The following is a 27,274-nucleotide window of genomic DNA, read 5'->3' as shown; positions in this document are numbered from 1 at the left end:
GACATGCTTGGATGGAAAGGTGCCATAGAAGTTGCTGTTATAATAAACCCTAAAAGCAAAACTCAAATCGCGCGAATTCCCAAATGGAATTATAATCCTATAATTCAGAATGAACCTATCTTTTATTAAAACAATGTATTTGATCCCAAATTTATGTCTAGCACTAGTTTCTGCTCCCTCCCTGCTGCTCCTTCCTCCTTACTGCTCTCCTCCCCCTCCACTGGCCTCCATCACACTCTCCTTACCACCCGTGTTCCCACACTGAGGCCCCTCAACTGCCTTGCTCTTTTCTACTCTTCACTATGCTGCTGCTCAGTCATTTTTGGTATAAGAGAGAGTGGGAGGAAACGTGTGGATGATGAAGGAGCAGAGATGGCATCTGAGCGTGAGAGCTGGGACAACAGAAGGGATATCTTTTTATGCAGTTTCTTTAAGGCTGGAGGTTGGTGTTGGAGGGCAAAAAGATTTTTCTCCTTTCCCACCCTCAGAGCAAGCCAAGCAGCTGTTGCTGACATCTACATATTGGGGAATTGGTTAATGTCTGAGGATATGAATATCTCCCAAATATTAAAACCTCAGAATATGAATGTCCTTCAAAATTATATACAATCTTGTTCATCCATCCCTTGTCTTTGGGTTTTCATTGACCACACTCAGGTGAACCTTGGTCTACAGCATGATACATTGTGACTATTTGAGATTTCCCAGAGTTTAAATCTTTGGCAACCTATTTGCTAAATCTCTGAGTGAAACAAATATAAGCACATTTTATGTCCTGGAAAATATGAATCACGCTTAGTGTTCTGGAATTATAAGAGGCCATGCCTAGTTTTGTACATCCTGGTGGGGAGAGGTTGGTCCACATTAGTCACCCTGTCAGTTTCATGCTATCACTGTTCTGTAGTTAAAAATAAGGCATTTTAAAGAAACCAATTATTGTTGGTAATTCCAAATAAAATGATAGCCTCCTTTTTCACCATCTAGTCTTTACCAAAACAGTTCTTATAATCCTTACCTAATTATCCCATCATTTCCCCTGTTATTGAGAGATGTTGATTAAGGAGACTTTTCTTTTTTAAATGTTGCTTTAAAATGAAATAATCAACCAGTGATCAAGCATCAGGGCCTGCAGCTGAGCCTGGGACCAGTTACTTGACCTCAGCTGAACACATCGATAGACCAAACCTACCAGGCCTGCTCTGAAGCCAAGGAACAGCAGCCCTGGCTGCTGCTCAATGCTTTGCTCACAGCTGCAACTGCTCCTGCTCCTGTGCATGCCTTGTACCCAGCCTTGCTCCTGCCCTGCTCCAATCTGTTCCAGAGCTGCTCTCCTGCTTGTTTCTTGACTCTGGCTCTGACTCCAGCTCTGACCCCTAGGCTTGATCGCCCACTGCTGCAACCACTAGGCCTGACCACCCACATCCCAGTCCGTGACAGTTTGAGCAGCATCCTCCTGAAAGAAGGGACAGGTTCTGCTAGAAGAATGGATGCTGCTAAGGCCAATGTCTCCCTGTCAGAGATAGTGAGTATCTTGCAGAACCTGCAGACTCAGGTTGCTGCCCTGCAGGCCTGGAGTGTGGCCTGCAGTTCCAACTCCAGCCACTCGAGAACCAAAAATTTCCCTGCTGTATGAGTTAGCTGGTGACTGCAGTAAGTTCCTCAAGTTTCTGAATTCTGCTGGCCCTATTTCTGTTGTGCTTTCGGTCATTCCCCCCCATCAACTCCTGAGTAGGACTTATCATCAGCCTGCTGACTGGGGAGGCGTTGGCCTGGGCCTCTCCATTACTGGAGAATTCTAGTCCTCTCCTGAGCCAGTTGAGAATTTTTGTTCAAGCCATTGCGATGATTTTCAATGACCTCAGTCACATGCATATAGAAGAGGCTGCTCTCCAGGCATTGCTGCAGGGGCATTGTCCAGTTGCTAATTATGCCTTGGAGTTTCGACACCTGGTAGCAGCCACCAAATGGAATGAGGTCATGCAGCACTAGCACTGAGCAGGAAGCTCAGCTTAAATGATGAGGTCAAAGACGAGCTGGTGCAGATGGAGCCTCTGACAGGTCCAGATGCCCTAACTGAACCGTGCATAAAAAAATATATAATATATAATAAAAAAAAATAGACTAACAACTGCCTGATGGAACGCCACCAAGTAAGAAGGTTAGCTTCCTGACCCTACCAGTTACTCTGACTCCAGCCAACCAACCTTCTGCACCTTCCCCACAGCCTATGTCTATGCAGGTTGACCACGCCCAGGCCCTGCTTCTCTAACACAGAGAAAAACAGGCCTCAGGCCTGTGCCTATACTGTGGGGAACTGGGACACTTAGCATTGATTTGCCCTGCAGAGGCCCAGTCTGCATCCCAGTCAGGAAGCACCGAGTTCCAGTAGGGGGTTGGCATTCTCCCCCTTGCTCTGGTACCCTGCACCAAGATTTATCTGCTGGTACTCTGGCGCCTCAGGTAATTTAATGGACTTGAATTTGCTTGAGAGCATAATGTCATCACCAAGTGCAAAATTTCCCTGACTTAATAGTGTCCGTTGATGGACCACTCCTCTCTTCAGGCCCTCACTCACCTAACTGCCCCTTAGACCCCTTCAGGGTCATCAAGAAATCCTTCAGTTCGGGTTGATCCATATGCCACATTCTCCTGTTCTCCTCTGTATTCCCTGGTTCATTGCCCATGATCCATGTATCTGCTTGCAGACTGACATGGTGCATTTTAGTTCACTATACTGCTGGGATCTTGCCTCCCAAAATCCAACCACAGACATAAATGTTCTGCTTCTCTGCCCATCTCCCAGGAGATTCCAAGACAAGGGGGTTAGTCCAAAAGGATCCTTTGCAACAATTATGGTCTCCCCAACAGTCCTGGTACCTGTGATACCTGTCAAATATCAAGACTTCACTAACATATTTGACAAAAAGAAAGCTGACATCTTGCTACCTCACTGTATCTATGACTGCCCTGTTGACCTCCAACCTGGAGCAGCAATCCCTTTCGGGTGTATCTATTCCCTCTCAGAAAATGAGTTATCGGCTTTCTGAAGCTATCTCCAAGAAAACCTGCAAAGGGGGTTCATCCATCTCTCCAAGTCCTCAACCAGGGCTTTGATTTTCTTTGTGAGTAAGAAGGATGGCTCCCTATGGCCTTGTGTGGATTAACAGCCATTAAACAATGTTACAATCCAGAACCAGTACCCCTTACCAATGAACTCGTTGAGAGACTCTGCTCCACCAAGGTCTTCACCAAGTTGGACCTTTGTGGAGCTTGTAACCCAGCTCAGATTAGAGATAGAGATGAATGGAAGACAGCCTTCGCACTCGGTATGGACACTTTAGTACTTGGTTATGCTCTTCAGCTTGTACAACACTCTAGTGACTTTCCAGTGCTTCATTCATGATCTCTTTAGGGACATGCTGGATCAATTTGTGGTTATCTACCTCAATGATATCCTCATTTTTACTGAGCATCTGATCAACATGTATGCTGAATCTTAGAAAGATTCTGCTAAAACCACTTATAGGTGATGCTCAAGAAGTGTGAATTTGACCAGGACATGACTGAATTCCTGGGGCATATTGTCTTCCCCAAGGGACTAACTATGGACCCATGCAAGGTGGCATCCATGTCATGGTTGATTTCCTAACTAAGATGGTGCACTTTGTTCTGTGCCATGCCTTCAGAAACAACATGTCTCTTCCTAGAGAATGTCTTCCATTACCATGGATCACCAACTGGCCTCATGTCGGATCAGAGATCCTGTTCATCTCCCCTTTTTGGTGGGTATTTCTAAGATTTCTTGGCATAAAGTCCCTTTTCTGCCTATCACCTGCAAATCAATGGGTGACCAGAACATATCAGCCAGATTCTAGAACGGTATCTTCAGTGTTTTTTGAATTACTAATTTTCCTTGTGGAATTTGCCTACAATAATGCAACCCACGCAAAGTCCATTCTTGTTTTCATCCAGACATACCCACGAGTTCCCAGGTACATACCACCATGGACTTGGCTACACACTTGCTCGAAGTGCACCGAGAACTCAAGAAAAATTTAAGATCTGATAAAGAAGCTTATAGCACCATGCTAGCCAGGGCCACCAGACTGCCCCAATCCTGTTGTAGGGACAGAGTTTGGTTATCGACTTAGAATCTTAAAGCCCATCAGCCAAACTGGATTACCAGTACCTGGGCCATTTCGTTGGAACAGGTCAATCCAATAACATGCAGTCTGCAGCTACCCGAGTCCCTAAGATCCATCCTGTATTTCATATCTTCCTTCTAAAGCCTTAAACTGAGAATCCCTTCCTGAACCGCTCCAACCCACTTCCACCATCCATAACCATTTGAGGGCAGGAGGAAATATTTGATCTGATGAATTCTTTCCTCCTAGTGAGTTGGGGGAAATTCCAGTACCTGGTGGACTGGGAGGGCTACAGTCCAGACGACTAGTCCAGGGAAATGGTGGAGAACATCTGTGCTGAGCCTGGGACCAGCTAGTTAACCTAAGCTGAAAGCCTTCATTGACTGGACACCCTGATTGGCTGAGAGGCGTCACCAGGCCTTCTCTTTAGCCCAGCAGCTGTACCAGGCCAGAACCTGCTCCCTAAAATTCAAAGGTATCTTGATAAATTGGAGAAGTGAGCTACAGACACAAAATGAAAGACAAAATGATAGACAAATGTAAGTGCTACATTTAGAGGAGAAAAACCAAATTCACAAATACAGAATGGGGGATAACTAGTTTGGCTGCAGCACTGCTGGGAAGGATCTAGGACTTGAGGTTGATCACAACCTCAACATGAGTCAGCAATGGGATGCTGTTGAAAAAAAAAGCAAATGCAGTTTTTGGTTGCATTAACAGCCTTGTTCCCAGCTGTACTTGGTTCCTGACTCCAGCTCTGGTCTTTGGTGCTGTTCCTGGCCTCTGATTGCAGCACCAACTAGTCCTGACCACCCTCTGCTTTGACCACTAGGCCTGACTGCCCACACCGTTGTCCATAACACCAGTGATGCTCTTACATCAGTTTTATAAGCCATTCAAAATACTGCACTTTCTGGAAACTCAATAAATCAATTGTGCTGTTATGACTATCCACTCAGTCTCAATAAATGCGGACCAGGGGCTTTTGTTGGAACTACATTAAGCATATTCATCCCACAAAAGATTAAGCACACAAGAGTTCCAACCTTGTATGCGCTGATAAAATTAGTTACTGCGGGACATAAACCTGACTGCATTTTCATTGGTAAGGCTCAAAGCACAGTTAAAAATGAAATGCCATATTTGTAAAATGGTTACAAATGGTAACATTATGGATTAAAATACTGTAAATGTTGGGCTGAATTCAGTGCAGTCTAAAAGAGGCTTTTGCTAATTTTAAATGTTTTGAAATTCCAGAGAAACGGAAAGCTTTCCTGATATCTATAATGGTCTCCTGCACATGTGATTTTGATTTGTTTTGCTGGCATGTTATATTTGCTATTGCTGATGTACACTGTAAATATATCTTAGCAGTATTGCAGTGTGCTCCTAAATTATGTTTCTTGATAATAAAGTTGTTAAAATGCTAATATTCATTAGAGTTGAAAAGATTTATATGTGTAATTGACCACAACATGGGGCCTTGTCTGAGGGACACAGATGCTCTAGCTTCTTTCCAAGTATTGCATTTTGGCTGAAATGTAATCTTCCTGTAGTTCTAGCTAGTACTAAATCATTGCTAGACAGGGAAATGGGAGCAAAATGCAATTTGGGGCTTTATTGCTGACCATGTTATTGACCACAGTAAGTAGAGAACGATCATTTGTTTGAAGGTAAAATATTTGCTTCCCCCCAAATTATGACACTGAGTCCTCGTTCTCCCCTCTCTTACACGGATGTCTCCATTGACACAGTGGTGGTCCTTTTGACTTTTACTGAGAAGAGAATCAGTTTTGTTTCAAATTATTCACTAAACTTGATGTTTTTAGAATGTGAATAAATATAAACTGGTACATTATTTCTTGGTAAAAATGATTATTTCATTGTCTTTCAATTCAATGGATGCTATGATTTATATATAGTTACAGTATGATGGGCTTTGGCCCTGATTCAAAATTACACTAAGGCCCTTTCTACAGCACTCTGTCAGGGTAAAGGAGCCATCACGTGGGTATACATTTTATATAAGCTTTCTTTAAGGTATCTTTTCACTGCCAGGGTAGAGTACATGATATTAAAACCCTCTGTGCTTACTGTAGATCATCAGTAGAATGTTGTACTAAGGGCCATCAAAAAGTTACATTAGGTCAATGGGGCACTCCATCATATCTTTAAGTTAGCCAAACGCTTACCTTTCTTAACCCCAAGCTACAATTAATGAGTGAACCCAGCATTCTGTCCTCTTCAAAACTTTATCCAGTACCCTCTTGCATTAATTTACACTTCTTTCTGTGGTTTTTGACTTTGATAGATAATCCAACCTGCATTTTATACAAAAGTTGTCTGCCTGAATTGTTGTGATGTCATCATTAAAAAAAACTCTATTTACCAAATGATACTGTACAGTTATCATATTCATTTCATACTCAACATAATGGGAAAACTGTGATATCCAAGATAACCCTAAATGGCAACTGTTGGTAAAGATGAGCCTTAATTACAATATAGGGTGGATCATTCCACAGATTCAGACTATAGATTTTTGTTTTAAGTAACCGGGTATTGTCACTAATCCATTCCTTTATTTCAAAATAACAAAATGTTCTGTGAGATGCTCCATTGTCTCCTTTTTTTCCTGAGTTATGTCAGGCTAATCGTATTCTATAATTTGCACCTTTAAACCCTGAATCACTTGGTTCATTTGCTGGATCTTTTAAATCTCAGCAATGGCTATCCTATGGTGAGGTGACCAGAATAGAGCACAGTATCAAGGGATTTCAAATGAAGAGTAGTAAGGAAAATGAAACCAGTCATGCACCTCATTCCTGCCATGTGGTGTTAAAGTCCTGCCCATATTAATTTAGGCATCTCCTTTGCCCTTAGCTTGTCCTTTGTGGCCCCTTAGCAGAGGTGCACCAACATTTTGAGAAACATTTGGCTAAATGATCTAAAGGGTATTTTTCTATTTTTAATTGTTGTTATTCTGTTATACTCGTTATTTAGCAATACACCAAACAATCAAACTGATAAACCGATGTACAGAGCTGTTTTCATCCAGTAGAGGGCAGTGTTTCTCTCACACACAAGCCTGTCCATAGAGTAGTGGAACAGAAGTCTCCAGTTTGCAGGTCCTTCTGTTTGTCACCAACAAGCTTTGATAATACGTCTCATCTATTCTCTAATGTTGTGCAAAAGATCATGAAACATTATTTTGTTCTATCATATTTCATTTACAATTCAAATAAAGAAAGATTGCTTTATGTACGTGCTTTCTTTGACACTATTACTCTGACATGTTATATTATAACAAAAGATGTGAAATGTAAAGATTTGGTATTACAGTGTAGTTCTTATTTTTGCAGATTTTTGTATGAGTTATCCCAGATCCCCAATTTTGCAGAACGTGCCCAATGTATAATCTTCCAATCTGTTTTCTCTGAGGGGATAACCTCAGTGCATCGTAAAGTGGATGTTATTACTCGTGCTTCTAAGGTAGGTTCTGCCAGTCTAATGAAAGCCAATCACAAATTAAGTTTATTTAAAATACTATGTATTTCTTTGCTTCCTAAAGCTAATTCAGGTATAATATAAATACTTCAGCTGTTTCATTAACTTTGCAGGAATTTAAAAGCACTATATGGCTCTTACATAGCAACATTTCCTTCCAGCAGAAGAGCAGATTTTAATTAACTTTCATAGTGCCAGTCATTTCATGAAAAATGATAGATATTTTCAGTAAAGAAATTGCAAATGTTGCAAAACCGAGCAGAGTCTTACAGTAACACAGAGATCAGCATCAAAGCCAACTTTAATAAATGAATTAAACTAGATCAGTAAAACTCTAGAAATAAATAAATAAATACCTTTTAGAAGAAAAAGAATGGGTTCCTAGATGTTACAGTAATAGAAATAATTGATTATGATGATTAGAAGAAAACCTAAACAGTGAATGGCAACCACGGGCATTCATGCAAAAGGCCAGCATAGTAAATTGTCTGGCCTACCATAAGAAGAGCCTCTTCTGAACTACCTGCCACCCCACTCCACCTGTGGATGGAGGAGCAAGGTGAAATCGACAGGATCTGTCTTTTGATTTTTTGCTCTGCTCACATGTTGGCGAAGTGGATTTGGAGGTGCTTTAGAGCGAAGAGAGTATAATGTGTGGGGAAAGTGAAGAGTCTGGAGATGGGGATAAAGTGAGAATTCAAGAGGAAAATGAGCCCAAAAAAACCCAATACAAACGAGGAGACAAGTCAAAAAAGAGGAAATGAACAGTGTAGAAGAGACTAGTGTAAATATGGTTGTACCTGTGACATCACTGAAATGTTGTGAACTAAAAACAAAGCTCCCGCTGCACTCAAATGTCTCAAAAAATGTTTTGTATTTATTTGCAACACTCATATCAGAAATGTTGCCAAACCGTATTCTGCCGTGGATTTAAAACAAAAACACTTAGGTACTCCTAAAAACAAGTTATCTTTCTTAAAACCTTAGGGAAGTTAAAAACAAACAAGATTTCACACAGTATTTCCAACTAGTAATAAAAACAATGATATTGTGTGTTTTTATGGTGCTTCCTATCGAGTGTGCATTACAAACAATGAAGTAAGACACGTAGAATTTCTGAGGTAGGGATATAGTGTTACTCCCACTTTACTTATGGGGAACTGAGGCAGAAAGCATCTGATTCACATTTATACTAAGTTTCAGAGTAGCAGCCGTGTTAGTCTGTATCCGCAAAAAGAACAGGAGTACTTGTGGCACCTTAGAGACTAACAAATTTATTAGAGCATAAGCTTTCGTGGGCTACAACCCACTTCTTCGGATGCATATAGATGTTTCACTCTATATGCATCCGAAGAAGTGGGTTGTAGCCCATGAAAGCTTATGCTCTAATAAATTTGTTAGTCTCTAAGGTGCCACAAGTACTCCTGTTCTATTTATACTAAGGACACCACTCTGTCAATGTTAAGGGGCTTATTACTTTTCACTCACTTTAAGGTCCTTTTACAGTACCAGGGTGGTAACAAGTGGCCTTGTGTAAATAAGAATCAGGGCCATGGAGTTTGAATGGTTTCCCCAAAGTTACAGAGCAATTCTAAAGCAGACTTGGGAATAGCAGCCAGGTTTCTTGACTCCCACTCACTTTCTCTCCCACCTCTTCCCCTTTCTTCTGATTTTTCCCCAAGCAGGTGAAGTGTGGTCCACTGAATGCAAAATCAGGGCAGGTGTCTCTGCCTTATATCTTACAGCATACCCATTTTGTAATCAACTTCTCTCACCATTTACCTCACCACTGAATTTATTCTTCTGCCTTCTGGACTCAAGTTTCAGTTTTTAATGCCTAGGAGGGATAGTTTTCAGAGTAGCAGCCGTGTTAGTCTGTATTCGCAAAAAGAACAGGAGTACTTGTGGAACCTTAGAGACTAACAAATTTATTTGAGCATAAGCTTTCGTGGGCTACAGCCCACTTCATCGGATGCATAGAATGGAACATATAGTAAGGAGATATATACATCAAAGTAAAGTAAAGGGATGTTTTGTGATTTTGGGCTCTGGACACTGCAGGAGTCAAACTGGATTCTTTTTTTCTCTCTCGGTATTCTCAGTAGTAAAGATTCTGCAGTCCAAATGATTCCCTCAAGCCACCCTCTACAAAACCAGGCAGCTTTCAATGGGGATTGAACAGGTGCTACTAAGGAAACAACCAGAAGACCCTGGACTTGCACAGCTGTAACTGTGTGCATTAATTTGGCCTGCAGCAGCTTTCTTTCATTCTCTCACAAAATCACCAGACATAAGTTAGCCTTACTCTCAGAGCCCAGGGTGCAGAGTTGGCAGTTTAAAAACAATTCATTCCTTTGCAAATTGAGAAAAAGTATTATTTATTATTATTTGTTTTACAAAAGTGCATAAGAGCTCTAGTTCTGGAACAGGACCCCAGTGAGGTAGGTGCCATACAAACAGAACAAAAAGACAGACCCTACCCCAAGAGCTTACAATCTAAGTAAAATCTGACATGGAATCACTGAGGTATAAACATAGAAGGGCACAATGCCAATTTTAGAGTAACATAAGAGAGCAGAATCAAGTACTGCCATTCACAACACTACCCATTAGGCCAATGTGTCAGTTCTGGACAAATTGGAGAGAGGGCAGATGTGGACAAACTGGAGGGCAACAAAAATGATCAGGGGGCTGGGGCACATGACTTATGAGGAGAGGCTGAGGGAACTGGGCTTATTTAGTCTGTAGAAGAGAAGAGTGAGGTGGCATTTGATAGCAGCCTTCAACTACCTGAAGGGGGAGGGGGTTTCCAAAGAGGATGGAGCTAGGCTGTTCAAAGTGGTGGCAGATGTCAGAACAAGGAATAATGGTCTCAAGTTGCAATGGGGGAGGTCTAGGTTGGATATTAGGAAAAACTATTTCACTAGGAGGGTGGTGAAGCATTGGAATGGGTTACCTAAAGAGTTGGTGGAATCTCCATCCTTAGAGGTTTTTAGGGCCCGGCTTGACAAAGCCCTGGCTGGGATGATTTAGTTGGTGTTGGTCCTGCTTTGAGCAGGGGATTGGACTAGATGATCTCCTGAGGTCTCTTCCAACCCTGATATTCTATGATTCTCATATTTTAAAATCTAATTTTCAAGGCTACATAAGAATTTTCTCCGTGCTAGAATTCAACATACAAGTGGATTTTTTGGTTTGTTGGCAATTCAAAAAAAAAAAAAAAAATCATTTGGGGGTCAAACTGAAAATTAAAATGTTTGAAAATTTCACCAAAAAGAAAAGTTGAAAAAAAACTTTGTTCTGGGTCAAACATTTCATTTGATCCAAAATAAAACATTGTTCTGAGCATTTTTTAATGTTTACATATTAAAAAAATAAAGCTGAACAAAATTTCAAAACAAACAGTTTTGAATTTAAAAATCAAAATGTTTCATTTAGGAAATGTCAAAGTGAAAACATTTTGATTTTTTTAAAAAGTTTTTTTTACAACCAAAACAATTTGGTGAAATCAAATTAAGCCACAAAATGTTTCAGTGTCACCGAATCTGCATTTTTTGTCAAAAATAGTTTAAGCTGAAAAATTTCACCTAGCTCTACATGTAGGTGCTGAGTCACACAATGAATTTCTTTCAGAAATATTGGAAAGAGATACTATACCAATGTAAGAACACAGTTGTTTGCCTGTCTAAAACAGAGATGGGCCAATTCAAGATTACAATTTTGGCCCATCACTAGGTTAAAGTGATAAGAACATAAGAACATAAGAACGGCCGTACTGGGTCAGACCAAAGGTCCATCTAGCCCAGTATCCTGTCTACCGACAGTGGCCAATGCCAGGTGCCCCAGAGGGAGTGAACCTAACAGATAATGATCAAGTGATCTCTCTCCTGCCATCCATCTCCACCCTCTGACAAACAGAGGCTAGGGACACCATTCCTTACCCATCCTGGCTAATAGGCATTAATGGACTTAACCTCCATGAATTTATCCAGTTCTCTTTTAAACGCTGTTATAGTCCTAGCCTTCACAACCTCCTCAGGTAAGGCGTTCCATAAGTTGACTGTGCGCTGTGTGAAGAAGAACTTCCTTTTATTTGTTTTAAACCTGCTGCCCATTAATTTCATTTGGTGACCCCGAGTTCTTGTATTATGGGAATAAGTAAATAACTTTTCCTTATCTACTTTCTCCACATCACTCATAATTTTATATACCTCTATCATATCCCCCCTTAGTCTCCTCTTTTCCAAGCTGGAAAGTCCTAGCCTCTTTAATCTCTCCTCATATGGGACCCTCTCCAAACCCCTAATAATTTTAGTTGCCCTTCTCTGAACCTTTTCTAGTGCCAGTATAGCTTTTTTGAGATGAGGAGACCACATCTGTATGCAGTATTCAAGATGTGGGCGTACCATTGATTTATATAAGGGCAATAATATATTCTCCGTCTTCTTCTCTATCCCCTTTTTAATGATTCCTAACATCCTGTTTGCTTTTTTGACAGCCTCTGCGTGCGTGGACATCTTCAGAGAACTATCCACCATGACTCCAAGATCTTTTTCCTGATTTGTTATAGCTAAATTAGCCCCCATCATATTGTATGTACAGTTGGGGTTATTTTTTCCAATGTGCATTACTTTACATTTATCCACATTAAATTTCATTCGCCATTTTGTTGCCCAATCACTTAGTTTTGTGAGATCTTTTGAAGGTCTTCACAGTCTGCTTTGGTCTTAACTATCTTGAGCAGTTTAGTATCATCTGCAAACTTTGCCACCTCACTTTTTACCCCTTTCTCCAGATCATTTATGAATAAGTTGAATAGGATTGGTCCTAGGACTGACCCTTGGGGAACACCACTAGTTACCCCTCTCCATTCTTATGAATTTACCATTGATTCCTACCCTTTGTTCCCTGACTTTTAACCAGTTCTCAATCCATGAAAGGACCTTCCCTTTTATCCCATGACAACTTAATTTACGTAAGAGCCTTTGGTGAGGGACCTTGTCAAAAGCTTTCTGGAAATCTAAGTACACTATGTCCACTGGATCCCCCTTGTCCACATGTTTGTTGTCCCCTTCAAAGAACTGTAATAGAGAAACCATGTTGACTTTTGCCCAACAATTTATGTTCTTCTATCTGTCTGACAATTTTATTCTTTACTATTGTTTCGACTAATTTGCCCGGTACCGACGTTAGACTTACCGGTCTGTAATTGCCGGGATCACCTCTAGAGCCCTTTTTAAATATTGGCGTTACATTAGCTATCTTACAGTCATTGAGTACAGAAGCCGATTTAAAGGACAGGTTACAAACCCTAGTTAATAGTTCCGCAATTTCACATTTGAGTTCTTTCAGAACTCTTGGGTGAATGCCATCTGGTCCCGATGACTTGTTAATGTTAAGCTTATCAATTAATTCCAAAACTTCCTCTCGTGACACTTCAATCTGTGACAATTCCTCAGATTTGTCACCTACAAAAGCCGGCTCAGGTTTGGGAATCTCCCTAATATCCTCAGCCGTGAAGACTGAAGCAAAGAATTCGTTTAGTTTCTCCGCAATGACTTTATCGTCTTTAAGTGCTCCTTTTCTATCTCTATCATTGAGGGGCCCCACTGGTTGTTTAGCAGGCTTCCTGCTTCTGATGTACTTAAAAAACATTTTGTTATTACCTTTTGAGTTTTTGGCTAGCCGTTCTTCAAACTCCTCTTTGGCTTTTCTTATTACATTTTTACACTTAATTTGGCAGTGTTTATGCTCCTTTCTATTTACCTCGCTAGGATTTGACTTCCACTTTTTAAAGGAAGTCTTTATCTCTTTATCTCTTACTGCTTCTTTTACATGGTTGTTAAGCCATAGTGGCTTTTTTTTACCGTGTTTCTTAATTTGGGGTATACATTTAAGTTGGGCCTCTATTATGGTGTCTTTAAAAAGCACCCATGCAGCTTGCAGGGATTTCACTTTAGTCACTGTACCTTTTAATTTCTGTTTAACTAACCCCCTCATTTTTGCATAGTTCCCCTTTTTGAAATTAAATGCCACAGTGTTGGGCTGTTGAGATGTTCTTCCCACGACAGGGATGTTAAATGTTATTATATTATGGTCACTATTTCCAAACGGTCCTGTTATTACCTCCTCTTGGACCAGCTCCTGCGCTCCACTCAGGACTAAATCTAGAGTTGCCTATCCCCTTGTGGGTTCCCGTACCAGCTGCTCCAAGAAGCAGGCATTTAAAGTATCGAGAAATTTTATCTCTGCATTTCGTCCTGAGGTGACATGTTCCCAGTCAATATGGGGATAATTGAAATCCCCCACTATTATTGAATTCTTAATTTTGATAGCCTTTCTAATTTCCCTTAGCATTTCATCATCACTATCACTGTCCTGGTCAGGTGGTCGATAATAGATCCCTGATGTTATATTCTTATTAGAGAATGAAATTACTATCCATAGAGATTCTATGGAAGATGTGGATTCACTTAGGATTTTTACTTCATTTGATTCTACATTTTCTTTCACATATAGTGCCACTCCCCCCCCCCCCCCCCGCATGACCTGTTCTGTCCTTCCGATATATTTTGTACCCCGGAATGATTGTGTCCCATTGATTGTCCTCAGTCCACCAGGTTTCTCTGATGCCTATTATATCAATATCCTCCTTTATCACGAGGCACTCTAGTTCACCCAGCTTATTATTTAGACTTCTAGCATTTGTGTATAAGTACTTTAAAAACTTGTCACTGTTTATTTGTCTGCCCTTTTCTGATGTGTCAGATTCTTTATGTGAATGTTTCTCGTCTGATCTGCCCCTTACATTATCCTCTTCCATTCTCTGTTCCTGACTATAAATGAAATCAGTGAGTGACAAACATGGAACCTCATAATGGCATTTTCATGACTACTGCACTTTAAGTACTAGTTGTAGAAAACGGTTGGGACTCTTTCACTGGTATTGTGGTAAATATTGGTATGAGTCTTTGGGGAAATCCATAATTTTTGTGTGTCTCATCATTGTAACATTCATGGGCAACAGTAAAAGAATTGTAAACTTCTTGTACCACCTGATGTTACAAATTAGTATTCCTCTTTCAGGATTTGCTGGACATGACAAGTGTGAAGGAAATTTTAGGCTTGATTTTGGCTTTTGGAAATTATATGAATGGGGGGAACAGGACACGAGGTCAAGCAGATGGATTTGGTTTGGAAATTCTTCCCAAACTAAAGGATGTCAAGAGCAGAGTAAGTACTTGTTTTTACTTTAAAGGGCATTTGTCAAGTGATCTTTTTCATGTTCCATCATCTGCAAAAGGTTGAGCTCTCTCTTGCCTCTTACTATTATCTGTTTTAAACAGCAGCACGCTTTGTAGATGTTACTTTTGGAATGTTTCTCCCTTCATTGTTCTTTTGCACAGATCATTTGCATTACAAAGAATTTTCCTCCTCACTGACTACTGGCCTCTGTCTCTTTCTTCCCAATTTGCCCCCTGCCTCACATATGCACACATAGACATCTCCTGTCTCACCTAGATTCTGCCACTGGAAAAATTATCCTGGTGTCAAAGCCTTTTTGTGTATTTTTCAGTCAAAATTCAGCCAGTGCAGAGTTAAAGACATGTAAGAGAGCACAGAGGGCAGAAGGTTTCTCCAGTGACTGTCCCCAACCTTCATTCCTGATATTAGTTGCATGTCTTTACAAAAGCCACTAGCATGTGAGGAAATAATTGAGGGCCAAGTTTAGGAACAATGGCTAGAAACTGTAAAACGGAAGGATCAGATTTGAGTTTATGGGTTTGGATTCTTGGTGGAAGAGTCTGCCCATGTCTGCAAAGTGTTGCCTGTCTTCATTTTTAAGTTGGCAAGTATCACATCTTTTTCAAATAACAGTTGTAACACAAGAATTCTGAACTGCTATACTGAGTGAAGAAGAAAAATCAGCCTAGATGGCAAATTCTGTTCTGAAAAACTGCAAACCCAAAGGGTCTCTGGATAGTTACTTAAGGCTTTAGTCAGGACACTTAAAAATTAGCCACTTTGGGGGCTCATGTTGCCCTACCTCCGTCTCAGCAGGGATGATGTTTGAGCAATTGAGCAGTGGAAAGACAAGCCTTGTGGTCCTGGGGGGAGGTGGGGGGGAGAGTGCAGGCTTGGCTGCTCTGTGCCCCTCTCGTCTTGAATGCACATGGTGATCATGCCTGGCAAGGGGAGGAGGTGGGAATTTTATAACTCTCCCTGTTGCAATTGGCTTAAAAAAAAAAGTTTGGGGACCCCTGGCTTAGGATGACTATATGTCCCATTTTGGCCCTATACGTCCCACCTTTTAGGCTGAAAAGAACCAACCCTGAATATTGATTATGTGGCATGGAGGCCTGGAAAGATAATAAAGTTGTGGTCCCACCCTTTAAAATCTGTCTCTGTGTCTGTGACCCAGTCTTCTGCCTGTCCTAATCAAACCAAGGTGATAGGTATGTGTAACATACTAGGGTACAATCCAGACTAATGAGTGGCTGTGTCACCCTTACACTAACCTGGGGTGCCCTTTACAATGCTTTACTGTTGTAACCTCCAGTCTGGACTGCTTGCAAACAGCCTCCTTCAGGCAAGTCACTCCCAGCTACATCTGTGTGTGCTGCAGCAAGCCAGCCAGCCACACCTTGGCTTTTACCAGCCTTGGTTATACTGCAGCATAACCCCAACACACTCCCAGTCTTAGACCTTCCCCCAAAAATGTATGTCCATTGTATGCCCAACCCTCTCCTGGACAATACGATTTTATATAAAGTCTGTTATTGCTTCAGAAGAAATAATATGCACATAACTCGCCACGCCAAATGGAGTTCCCCAGACACTTCAGTTTAAACACACTGGATTAGATAAAACAATAAAACAAGTTTATTAACTACAAAGACAGATTTTAAGTGAGTACAAGTAATGAGGCATAAAAGTCAGAAATGGTTACAAGAAAAATAAAGATAAAACGCAATTGGTGCCTAACTTAACAAACTGTGTTAAATTCAAAGCAAAGTTTTCTCACCACATGCTCTCAGCAGTCTTTCTGACCAAACTTCTTTGGTCAGAACCCCGTCTCCAGTCCAGTGAATGTTTCCTTTATTGCTGCTAGTGCCGTGAATGCGATGGGTAGGGAGAAAGAGAGGGGTGTCGTGGGGTGTTTGTCCCTCCTTTTTTTAGTGTCAATCCTCCTCTTGAAAAAACATTTCCATCTGAGATTCAGGAGACAAAGTGTCTATAGGAAAGGATGCTCCCTGCTGCTTTTCCTCACATGTTGGAGCTTCTTTTGTTTCTCTTGTTGCTTGGTGACTCTGTTTACTGGTTAAGTGCAAATTAAGCAGAGAGCACATTGCTTTGTTTGAGAAATACCTGTTCGCCAACCTCAGTTTGGAACATGTGGTAATAACACCGTACAGTGGAATCTTACCACTTAACATACAATGTTGCCACACACATTTTATCAGGTCAATAATAACCAGCAAATTATGAGTTTTCAAATGATATCTCACAAAGCATACTTTGTACAAAGACTATTACAGTAATGTGTAGCGTGTGGACCCGGGTACATTCTGTCACAGTGTGGTGTAAGAGTGTATATAGAATAAAGTAGAACTAATGTTTTACTTCACAAGGGCAATATATATATATTGTTTTGCCTGTATGAAGAGTAGTGACTTGCTTAGTTACGAATTTTGCTGCTCTGTGTTATTAATAAAATGTAATGTGCTGCAGACTCAAATATACACCAGACAGCTCTGTGCAGGAAGTCATACATTGTGCATATCCGAACCTTTACCCTGATAGCTATCAATACGCTATATACAAATGAAAAAAAAGACATCAAAGACATTCCATGTATAATACACTACATTGTCTTTCTTTTGTGCTGTTTAATAATTTCCTGTAATTTATGATTCCATACCTGAGCACTGTTTATCCATTTCCACAGCTGAAATGGGGTAAATTGATTCAGTAACATACGAAAATAAAACATTGTCATGCGCAATAATACAGGCAATGTAGGACCGAGAAAGTAGTGGCTTTGTAGAGTGAAAATCTTTTAATATGGTAGAAGTATATATTCATGAAACAACATACTCTATGTATGAAATGCACTGAGCATGTGTATACTCCATGGTTTTATATTTGGTATAAAAGGTATGGAATGCTTATACACTTCATGGTCTGTGTTATACAGAAGGTGAGGCTAAATAAACTAAAGGTCCCATTTAGCTTTAAAACCTGTGAATTTTAAAATGTGTGAATTTATTGAAATTTTTCAGGCAATTACAATGTTTGTTAATATAATTACTTGAATTATTAGAGAATTGTAACACCTGGCAGTTTTTCCCACTGCAGGATCCCAGTAACTCCAATTGGTAGAACTTATTGGTGTCCTGTGGTGGGAAAATCAGGTCCCCGATTACTTTACTATACTATACTATACTATACTGCGACTAATACATTGTGGATCCTACTCCACAAGGCCATGTAAATTAATAACATGGGATTATATTCCTTTTAAACTGATTTAAAACTACTTTCATCATATGTCTTTTGACATTGTTTTCACTCCCAACTTAACCTTTTAATTAATATATTTAATTTCTTCCTAGGATAACGGTATTAATCTTGTGGATTATGTTGTCATATATTACCTACGACACTTCGACAAGGTAAATGATTCATTTGCTGAATTAACTACTGTATCAGTATATTACTTAGAGAAATTGTGTTGACAAAGAGACAAAGATTAGAGAAAGACTTGAATTTATTACTAATTTTTCTTGTCTGGATAAAATAGTTCCAACAGGGAAAATAAAATTTATAAAATTGAATACTAAGACCAAGATTGTCTACTTTCAATGGTTTTCAGAAATTATGGTTGGGGGGTGGGAAATTCCCCATTGTGCAGTAGCTGACAACTCTTACCAACAAATGTTTTCAAAGCCAGTTCTTGGAAAATATTTTTGGACAAAGCCCAAAATGTAGTAGGGATAGTGCCTCAAAGATCTTGTCACTTTAAGCCTGGGACAGTAAAATTAACTAGAGGGACTAGACAGTAAGTATTTCTGTTATTACAGTAGTGAAATTTGAGAAGACTCAGGGCTTGTCTACCTTAGGTTTTTTTCCCCACTGGGAAAAAGCTCCCACGCAAGTAATTTTTTACACTCGGGTAGGGCATCTATGCCAGGAGTATTTTTTTTCTGGGCACAGCTGCATGAGTTTGTTTGTTTGTTTGTTTGTTTGTTTTAGGATGCAGGAACAGACAAGAGTATTTTTCCTCTACCAGAACCACAAGATTTCTTCCAGGCCTCCCAAGTTAAGTTTGAAGACCTAGTAAAAGACTTAAGAAAACTGAAGAGAGATCTAGAAGGTAACTGGGAAGTTTTACATTGTTATGCTAACAACTGAGTGCCATTTAAAAAGTGAACTTTGAGTTTTGTTTATTACTAATTAGGTTTGTAGTGTTGTTCACTCTACATATTTACACCCTGGCACAAATTACAAACATAAAATAAAACTAAGTGTACATCATGACTTTTTAAAAATGAAAGCAAAACCAGCAAAAAGTAATTTTCTATAATCCCTTTTAAATTCAAAGGGCCCCAAAAGAAATCTCTTGGAAATTTGCTTTAATTATGTAGGAATTTTCCTCTGGCTTCTCCAGGTTTCTGTGTTTAACTGTAGATACCTCTTAGTCCAATGACATAAATACTTGCCACAGTCCTTGTATAACAATTTAACAGCTACAAGAAAGAATTTGAATACTATTAATGTAAAAATAAAGCACTGCTTGCCAAGACACAGCAAAGGGAAATGGAGAGCTTCAGCTCAAAATATGTTTTACCCTTGGACATGAAATAAACATTTAAAAATGTTTATTATAAAAAGGGGCTCAGAAAGGCAAGTCTTCTATCAATCAAAGCACTGAGTTAGAAATAAAATAGGAGTGGGTTGCTCTCTAAGTATTCTAGACAGTTTCATTTTTACCTCATGCTTTGTAAGACTTTCTTAAATAAACACAGCAAATGATGACTGAATATTTTTCGCTTCTCACTTTTGTTAGGGAAAAGTAATACTAAGGCTGTTTTGTATAAAAATGGGATTTCAAGAAAAGAATTCTACATAAAAGAATATACAGAATATTCTGCTTAAATTTAAATAATATATTAACTTCTCTGGGCGGGTTTTCCAAACAAAACATTCATTTTAGATTCAGAATTGAGCAAGATGACTGTATTCTATTGTTCAGCGTAAGGCAATAAAAACCATTGCGAACTAATTTATTCTTCCAGTTAGAAATGGCTGAAGGAGGGTTTCAAAGGTCAACAGTGGTAGGAAGGTATCAGTTGTTGTTTATTCAACCCAGGCATAGGCGAGTGCTCTATCTCCTCTCATCTCTTGGCCCTGTAAAACCCTTGGCCTGCCCTCTCTCGTGCTAGTTTGTGCAGAAACATGATCTGTGTTTGATGTTCTTCTACTCCAGCATGTAGTTCTGCTGCCATGCATTTCACTGTTACAGGCTGCGCTGTAAGGCTTTGACATTTACATGATTTTAGTGCTAAATTGCAAAGAAAATAAAGAGAGAAAGAAAAAGGAGGGGTAGTGAAAAACACGATAGTTCAGGCTTCCCTATTTTTATTAGATTTATATTTTTGTTGTGATCTTTTGTTTTTGTGCTTCAAGATGTATATTTTGTCAGACTATTATAAAGAAAGGTAGAAGCTTTTATATGACCACAGATGATGGGAGAAAGGGAAGAAGAAGATGATGATGATGATGCTTTTATAGGAAAATAATATAAATATAGTGCTGAGTGCCTTTATTATATTACTGTATAAAAACATATATGAAACTTGACAAAGTCAAATAATGGATGAAAGTAATGACTTTATGACACATAGCAAATGTTGTCAAACAAAAAACATTCTTGTAATCGTTTGATGTGCCAGTGTGTTTAACACTTGAAAGGCACCCAGAAATTTTTGGAGGAATGCTAATACATTTCTCTAATGAATTTCTCTTACATTTAAACAAAAAAATAGTCGTACTAGGAACATTGTGCATAATAGTAGTAATAGGACCGTTGTGTGTAAATATGCCTTTTTTTAAACATTCCCTTTCAAATTTCTCTTGTTAGATAACACTGTAGTTTAGTTCACATCAAATGTTTTAATTGAAGAGGATATAATTTTAACACATACAACAAACATTTGATGAGTCTCTGTAGTTTATTGTAGCCGTTAAAAAGTTGTGGCTGCTGCCAGAATACCAGTGAAAGTCTAAAACTGAAACAGATGTGATTAGCAGAAACCAAGTCCAGAGAAGCGTCAGGCCCAGCCATCCAGACAGGCGCGGCCCTTCAGATGTAAATAATTTGAACAATATTAACTGCAGTTGCCTGTATTATAGGGTACATTAGATTTATTTTATGGTTTGGTTGGCAAAGGTAGCTTGCGTGTCCAGTCAAAGCAAACCTCCATGGAAGTGTGATGAGACAAGGGCAATAAACAGGGGGTTTTCTCATGTGCTACTAGGAAAAAAACTACTGCTCTGTGCAGCGTTAGTGTTATTTTTCACAAACCTATTTTCTTAGACAATACAATAGCACAAAAATGAAGACAAAAAGCCACAGTAACTTTAAATACCACCCAGTGTATCTGAAATAACATGTTCAAGGTAAATGCTTGTTTCTTTAATGAAAGTAGATTGTTACTATTACACAAATTATTTGCTGATCACTTTATCAAGGCATTCATTTATCTGTATATCATAGATGTTAAAATAGGAAGGATTGAGTTGTTATGCCAGAGAGAGATGTCTTAGTGGTCTAAGCCTTGGGTTTGAAATACCTAGACTCTATGGAACCAAGAGTTCAAATCCAGACAGGGGCCATGCAGCCTTTCATCCTTTTGAGGCAAACAGATTGAGTTCCATGCAATTTAATGGACAGACATCTTTAAAGGGACAGTTTCAACTAAAAATTGGCTCAAAAATTTTTTTTTTAAAAAACAAGCTTTCGCAAAACAAATAGAAATCTTTCAATTACTTTTTTTAAAAACTTTGAGTCAAAACAATTTCTAACACACATTCTGCCCTGGCTTTGCATAGCCCTGAGAACTTTAAAGTTAAAAAGATTATACACAGAAGTTAAATAGATTTAACTGAATATCATTTTTCAGGCTGAGAGAAATACAGAAAGTACACAGTATAACTAGTGAAATATAAATAAGAGATGAAATCCTGGCTCCCATTGACCTCTGTGTTGCCAGGATTTCAACTAAGGTTTTTATAGTTCTTTCATTTTCAATAATTTGAAGTATTTCTGGTAACAAAAGCAAAAATATTAATTTTATAAGATGGGATTTTTAAGTTAACACTGTTCTTTTAAAAACAAAGTTTCCCTTTGCTCTGCATGGGTTTTAAAAATCGTATTATCCCTTTTTCTTGGTCTGTGGCAAAAATTTCCATCTCCCTTCCCTTCACCCCCCAAAATATTCCTTTCTTATCATTGTGCAGTATGCTGTTTGGTTGCTGCTCCCGAAAAGGTAGTTTCATTTCAGTGGTTACGTATGAATGTATAAAACACTTAATTCTTTTGAGTTGAAAGCTGATGTACCATTTTTCTATATCAGGCATTATTTTACATACCCTTATGTTCACTCTCATTCATCTCCTGTTTAGGATAAACAGTCTCAATATTTTCAATTTCTATTTATATGAGAGGTTTTCTGTACCCTTGGTCTCTCTTGTTGCCCCTTCTTGTTCTGCAATATTATTTTTGAAATGACGTGACCAGTACTGCACACAGTACCATTGATTTACATAAAGGCATTATAAAAATTTGTGTATTATTCCCCATCCCATTCCTTATGAATCCCAGCACTTTGCTTTTTTATGACTGTAGATAAATACTGGTGTGTGTGTATGGGGGGTTGTTTGTCTTTGTTGAGTGGTCTACAGTGGGAGAAGAGATGGGCCAACACTGAGCACTTTTGACATCCCACTCTTATTGTACATGGGTAGGATTTACAAAAGTGCCTGCGTGAGTCAGAAGCATACGTCCCATTGAAAGGCCACAGGATTTGTGTTCATAGGACAGTCAGTTGCTTTTGTAAATTCCACCTTTTATCATGTTCCTATGTAATTAGATATGAAGATGCTGGCCACCATTTCTATGCTAGCAAATTATGGGTGCAACTGAAATAATTTAAATGTTTACATTACAAGCTCAGTCAAGTACATATATGACTAAGTGGCAATACATTTCCCCTCAAATAATGCAGATGCAAAGTTAGAGGATTGGTGAAGCCTGGGCTCAAAATTTATTTATGTATCTGTTTATTGTGTGCAAAAGTGTGCTCTGGGTAAGTAGTAGTATCCATATGTTAATCACTCAATCATATGATATATGTATGATTCACCTTTGGTAGTCTGTCCTTTACCCACTAATCCCTCTCCACCATGACTTATTCTACATGTCAGCCCCTTCTCCTCATAAATATGTTGTTTAATATTTATTATATTCACTATGGTAGTACCTAGGGACTGACTGAGAACAGGGCTCCATTATGTTAGACACTGAGCAAGTAGAAAAAAGCTGTGACAGGGTAGTATGCCCTTAACGGTAGCAGTGCTTACTGGTCAGCCCACCCCCAGTCACATGTCATGGGCCTTCAACATTTTGAAAGGTTTTTGTTTGTTTATTCTAAGACCTAGGAAATAAGAGGTATTGGTGAAGAGGAAGCAGTCCTGAGAATAAGTAGTGCTTGGGAGAAAGGCAGTCATTGTTTCTTTAAGGCCTTGAAAGGCGGGTGGGGCAAATCTCCCCTCTCACCCAGGCAGTTGGGAATGAGCTGGGAAAAGGAGACTAGCATATATACTGCCTTCTCTAAGAACATAAGAATGGCTGTACTTTTCCTTATTTACTTTCTCCACATCACTCATGATTTTATATACCTCTATCATATCCCCCCTTAGTCTCCTCTTTTCCAAGCTGGAAAGTCCTAGCCTCTTTAATCTCTCCTCATATGGGACCTGTTCCAACCCCCTAATCATTTTAATTGCCCTTCTCTGAACCTTTTCTAATGCCAGTATATCTTTTTTGAGATGAGGAGACCACATCTGTACGCAGTATTCAAGATGTGGATGTACCATTGATTTATATAAGGGCAATAAGATATTCTCCATCTTATTCTCTATCCCCTTTTTAATGATTCCTAACATCCTAACACCGCTGCACACTGCGTGGACGTCTTCAGAGAACTATCCACAATGACTCCAAGATCTTTTTCCTGATTAGCTGTAGCTAAATTAGCCCCCACCATGTTGTATGTATAGTTGGGGTTATTTTTTCCAATGTGCATTACTTTACATTTATCCACATTAAATTTCATTTGCCATTTTGTTACCCAGTCACTTAGTTTTGTGAGATCTTTTTGAAGTTCTTCACAGTCTGCTTTGGTCTTAACTATCTTGAGCAGTTTAGTATCATCTGCAAACTTTGCCACCTCGCTTTTTACCCCTTTCTCCAGATCATTTATAAATAAGTTGAATAGGATTGGTCCTAGGACTGACCCTTGGGGAACACCACTAGTTACCCCTCTCCATTCTCTCTCATAGCAAGGCAGACATCATCAGCAGAGACTGCCTCCAAACTGGAGGACTAATTGGGAAAGGGTGCTCAGCTGAAAGTAAAGCTGGCTAAAGCCCTGCAGCTGGCCTAAACCACTACCCCAGCTCCATTGATGAGGGCTGAGCAGGAAACTCCTGTCTGAAGTGGGAGTTACTGTCTGTTCTAACGCTAGAGGCAGAGAACTGCCTGAAATACAACCCCAGCCCCAGAAAGAGGGCTGAGGGGGGACTCCTGTCTGGAAGAGGGTGATACTGTGACTGGCTTAAGGCGAGAGACAGAGGGATTGCTCACAATACAGCCCAGCTGCTGCAGAGAAGGGCTGGAAGTGGCTTCAAGGAAACCACTTCATAGCTGGATAAAAAGAATCTGTCAGAAGCCACAAATCCAAGGTGGGGCTAGCAGAGCTGCAGATGTGGAGGAGCCACTGACAAGCAGGGTGAAGGTAGGAGCATCCCAGGGAAATAGTGGAGGTATTGAAGGAAGAGTCCTTAAACAGGGTCCCTGGATAGGGACCCAGAGGAGAGGGTGGACCTGTGGGTTCCCCCAACTCTCCCTCGGAACAAGAGGAAAAGTACAGACATCAAGAGTAAAAAAGGCCAAGAACTGTGAGTTCCAGACAGAAACTGAGGGACAGGCTTAGAAGCCATTAGATGTTGAGCTTTTTTATTTTGGGGCTTTTCTATTAATCCTAGAAAGGGAACAGATTGAGGTGTCCTGGCCGGAGGGCTGGGCCATGGAAACAGCAGGTCATTGTGGAACCAGACAGATAAAGGGACTGCTAGAGTGAAAGAACTGCTCTGACACTGCATCTTGACATTTGGATGCACTCCTGAGATGAGAGGCTCAACTACAAACTCAAATAGGCAAGACAGACAAAGGGTGGGGGAAAGAGGTATGACATGCTGTAACATTTTGGGATTCAACTCAGACCAGCGAGAGGTTGTGTCACCGCTTGTCCCTGTAACTCTGAGCACCTTAAAATGTTCTGTTCCTGTAGCTCCCTGTCTGGATGCTCCAAGCCAGCATACAAGGTGTGGGTGTGGTGTGGGTGGGTGTAGAGCTGCCCTAGTTCAGAAACTCTGAATCCAGCAGCCTGCTTGTTACACCTCAGCCACACTCTGGTCTCCACCAGCCATGATTACTACTAGCCAAGTGACCCCCAACACACCTCCAGTCCCCAAACTGACTGCCGTGAAATGGCCAGCCCTCTCCTGGACCGTTGAGAGAAATAATAAAGTCTATTGCCCTTTTAAAGAGACAAAAGCACATCAACTTGTTGCTTTAAATGGAGTTAATAATCACTTGCAGTCAAACAGCACTGGGTGATTTAGAATAAAAGTAAAACAAGTTTAGTTAATCAAAAAGAGAGCGATTAAGTGAGTTCAGGTGAAAGGGATAAAGTCAGAAATAGTTACAAACAAATAAAAATGGGGGGAAACACTTTCTAGTGACTACATAACAAAACTACAGTCTTGGTTCAAGGTAAGAGTCTGACCACCTTCCAGCCTCCTTCCAGCAAGATGGCTGACCACCACCTTGGTCAAGATCTCCCCCAAAGTCTGAAGTACTTGGTTCCTTTGTCGTCTTAGGTAAAAGTTAACTTGGGATTTTTTGCCCCTGTCTTTTATAGTCAAGGAACGTTTGACATGTATCCTTAAAGTTCAGTGCCACTGCTGTGAGGAAAGGTGCCATGGAGTCTGATGGAGATGTATGTTTCTGTGATTCCATGAAAACACTCTAATGAAATCATCCACATCTGCCCTGCCAGTCTCCTCTATATAAACATTCTGAGGCTGCTCTTATGTCTCCTCCTGCTAGCTTCAGTTTCTTTGGTTCCATGGGCTAGTTCCTGCCTGGAATTTCCTTCTTCCCCAAGTCCACATATCACCACATGGGTCTTAACGCTCCCACAGTTGAGAGCATATTAGCTCATATGCAGTTTTGGGTCTGGAGAGTGCTGGGGGAAAAGTGAAATTCCCCCCAAAAAACTACCCTTGTGTTAGACCCAATATGGACACAGTTCACTTCTGGAACAGGATTTTCTGTGCATTAAAATGTCATGACTTTAAAGTCTGATAAATTGCAGCCCTGCAGACTGAACCTGGATAATAGAACTCACTTCTGCAAGTGATAAGTTGGTCCACTAACTTCACCATGATCAAATCTAAAAGCAAAACTCATTCCCCCCCCCACCACCACCACCACCGCATTACAGTTTGCCAGTACAGGCAGGGAAGGATGATCATGAGATGCATTGCTTTATTTCTTTTTAATTTTTGCAAGACCATCTGATACTATGTGTTTATTTTAGAAAACTCTTTCCAAAACATATTTCATGTTTGCAGAGCACTGTTTTCAGTGGTTCATAGGATTATGACCATATTAAAACCAATTTTCACCAGAATATTCAAAGACATTTTCTCTCATGCTATACTTCAATTTTCTACCCCCATGTGTTTTGGTGTTAGAGCTGTTCTTGCAGAAGGTTGCAATATTTTTTTGTTTGTTTTTTTAACAGGGGAAATGGACTTCTTTTGTCTCTTTCCACATGATACATAATAGCTGAACTGTTTTAGCTCACATTTTCCAAAAATATTCACTTTTTAGATGGAAACTAAGACTGAAACATTTCAGTCTGAAAGATGACAGTTTCCAGAAGTTAGAAATGTCTTAAAAAATAGGTTAGAATGCAAATACTTATTCAGTCTTAACTATTGCAGTCACTGCTTCTATAATTATTGCTGGGCAGAAACTGCAAAACATTTTCCACCAGTATTTGTTCAAATTTTAAAATAAATTTGATTTGGCTATGTTTGCACCACATTTGTGTTTTCCAAATATTGTAAACAAACAGGTTTACTAATAGGAATGTCTACTGAAACAGCAAATTTTTATGAGAGTATATCACATCAGTCAGTATTCACAGAAAATTAACTTCAAATTCATAATTACAAATGTACACACCTGAGGCTCAGTTACACTC

At 39.8% G+C, this 27,274-nt stretch overlaps 1 protein-coding gene across 1 annotated transcript in view; it reads left to right on the top strand.

Moving 5' to 3' along the window:
• The window catches only part of FMN1 (formin 1), a 256,580-nt gene that overhangs the window by 137,358 nt on the left and 91,948 nt on the right, over positions 1-27,274 (top strand). Inside the window, exons 10-13 of the mRNA XM_065403678.1 lie at positions 7,508-7,637; positions 14,739-14,885; positions 18,269-18,328; positions 18,909-19,029. Of these exons, the coding sequence (XP_065259750.1) occupies positions 7,508-7,637; positions 14,739-14,885; positions 18,269-18,328; positions 18,909-19,029 (458 nt within the window). The remainder of the gene's footprint in view (positions 1-7,507; positions 7,638-14,738; positions 14,886-18,268; positions 18,329-18,908; positions 19,030-27,274) is intronic.

Source organism: Emys orbicularis, chromosome 4 (assembly GCF_028017835.1).
Source record: "Emys orbicularis isolate rEmyOrb1 chromosome 4, rEmyOrb1.hap1, whole genome shotgun sequence".
In the NCBI taxonomy this organism is placed as follows: Eukaryota; Metazoa; Chordata; order Testudines; family Emydidae; genus Emys; species Emys orbicularis.
This window is presented reverse-complemented; position numbering and strand designations above follow the sequence as displayed.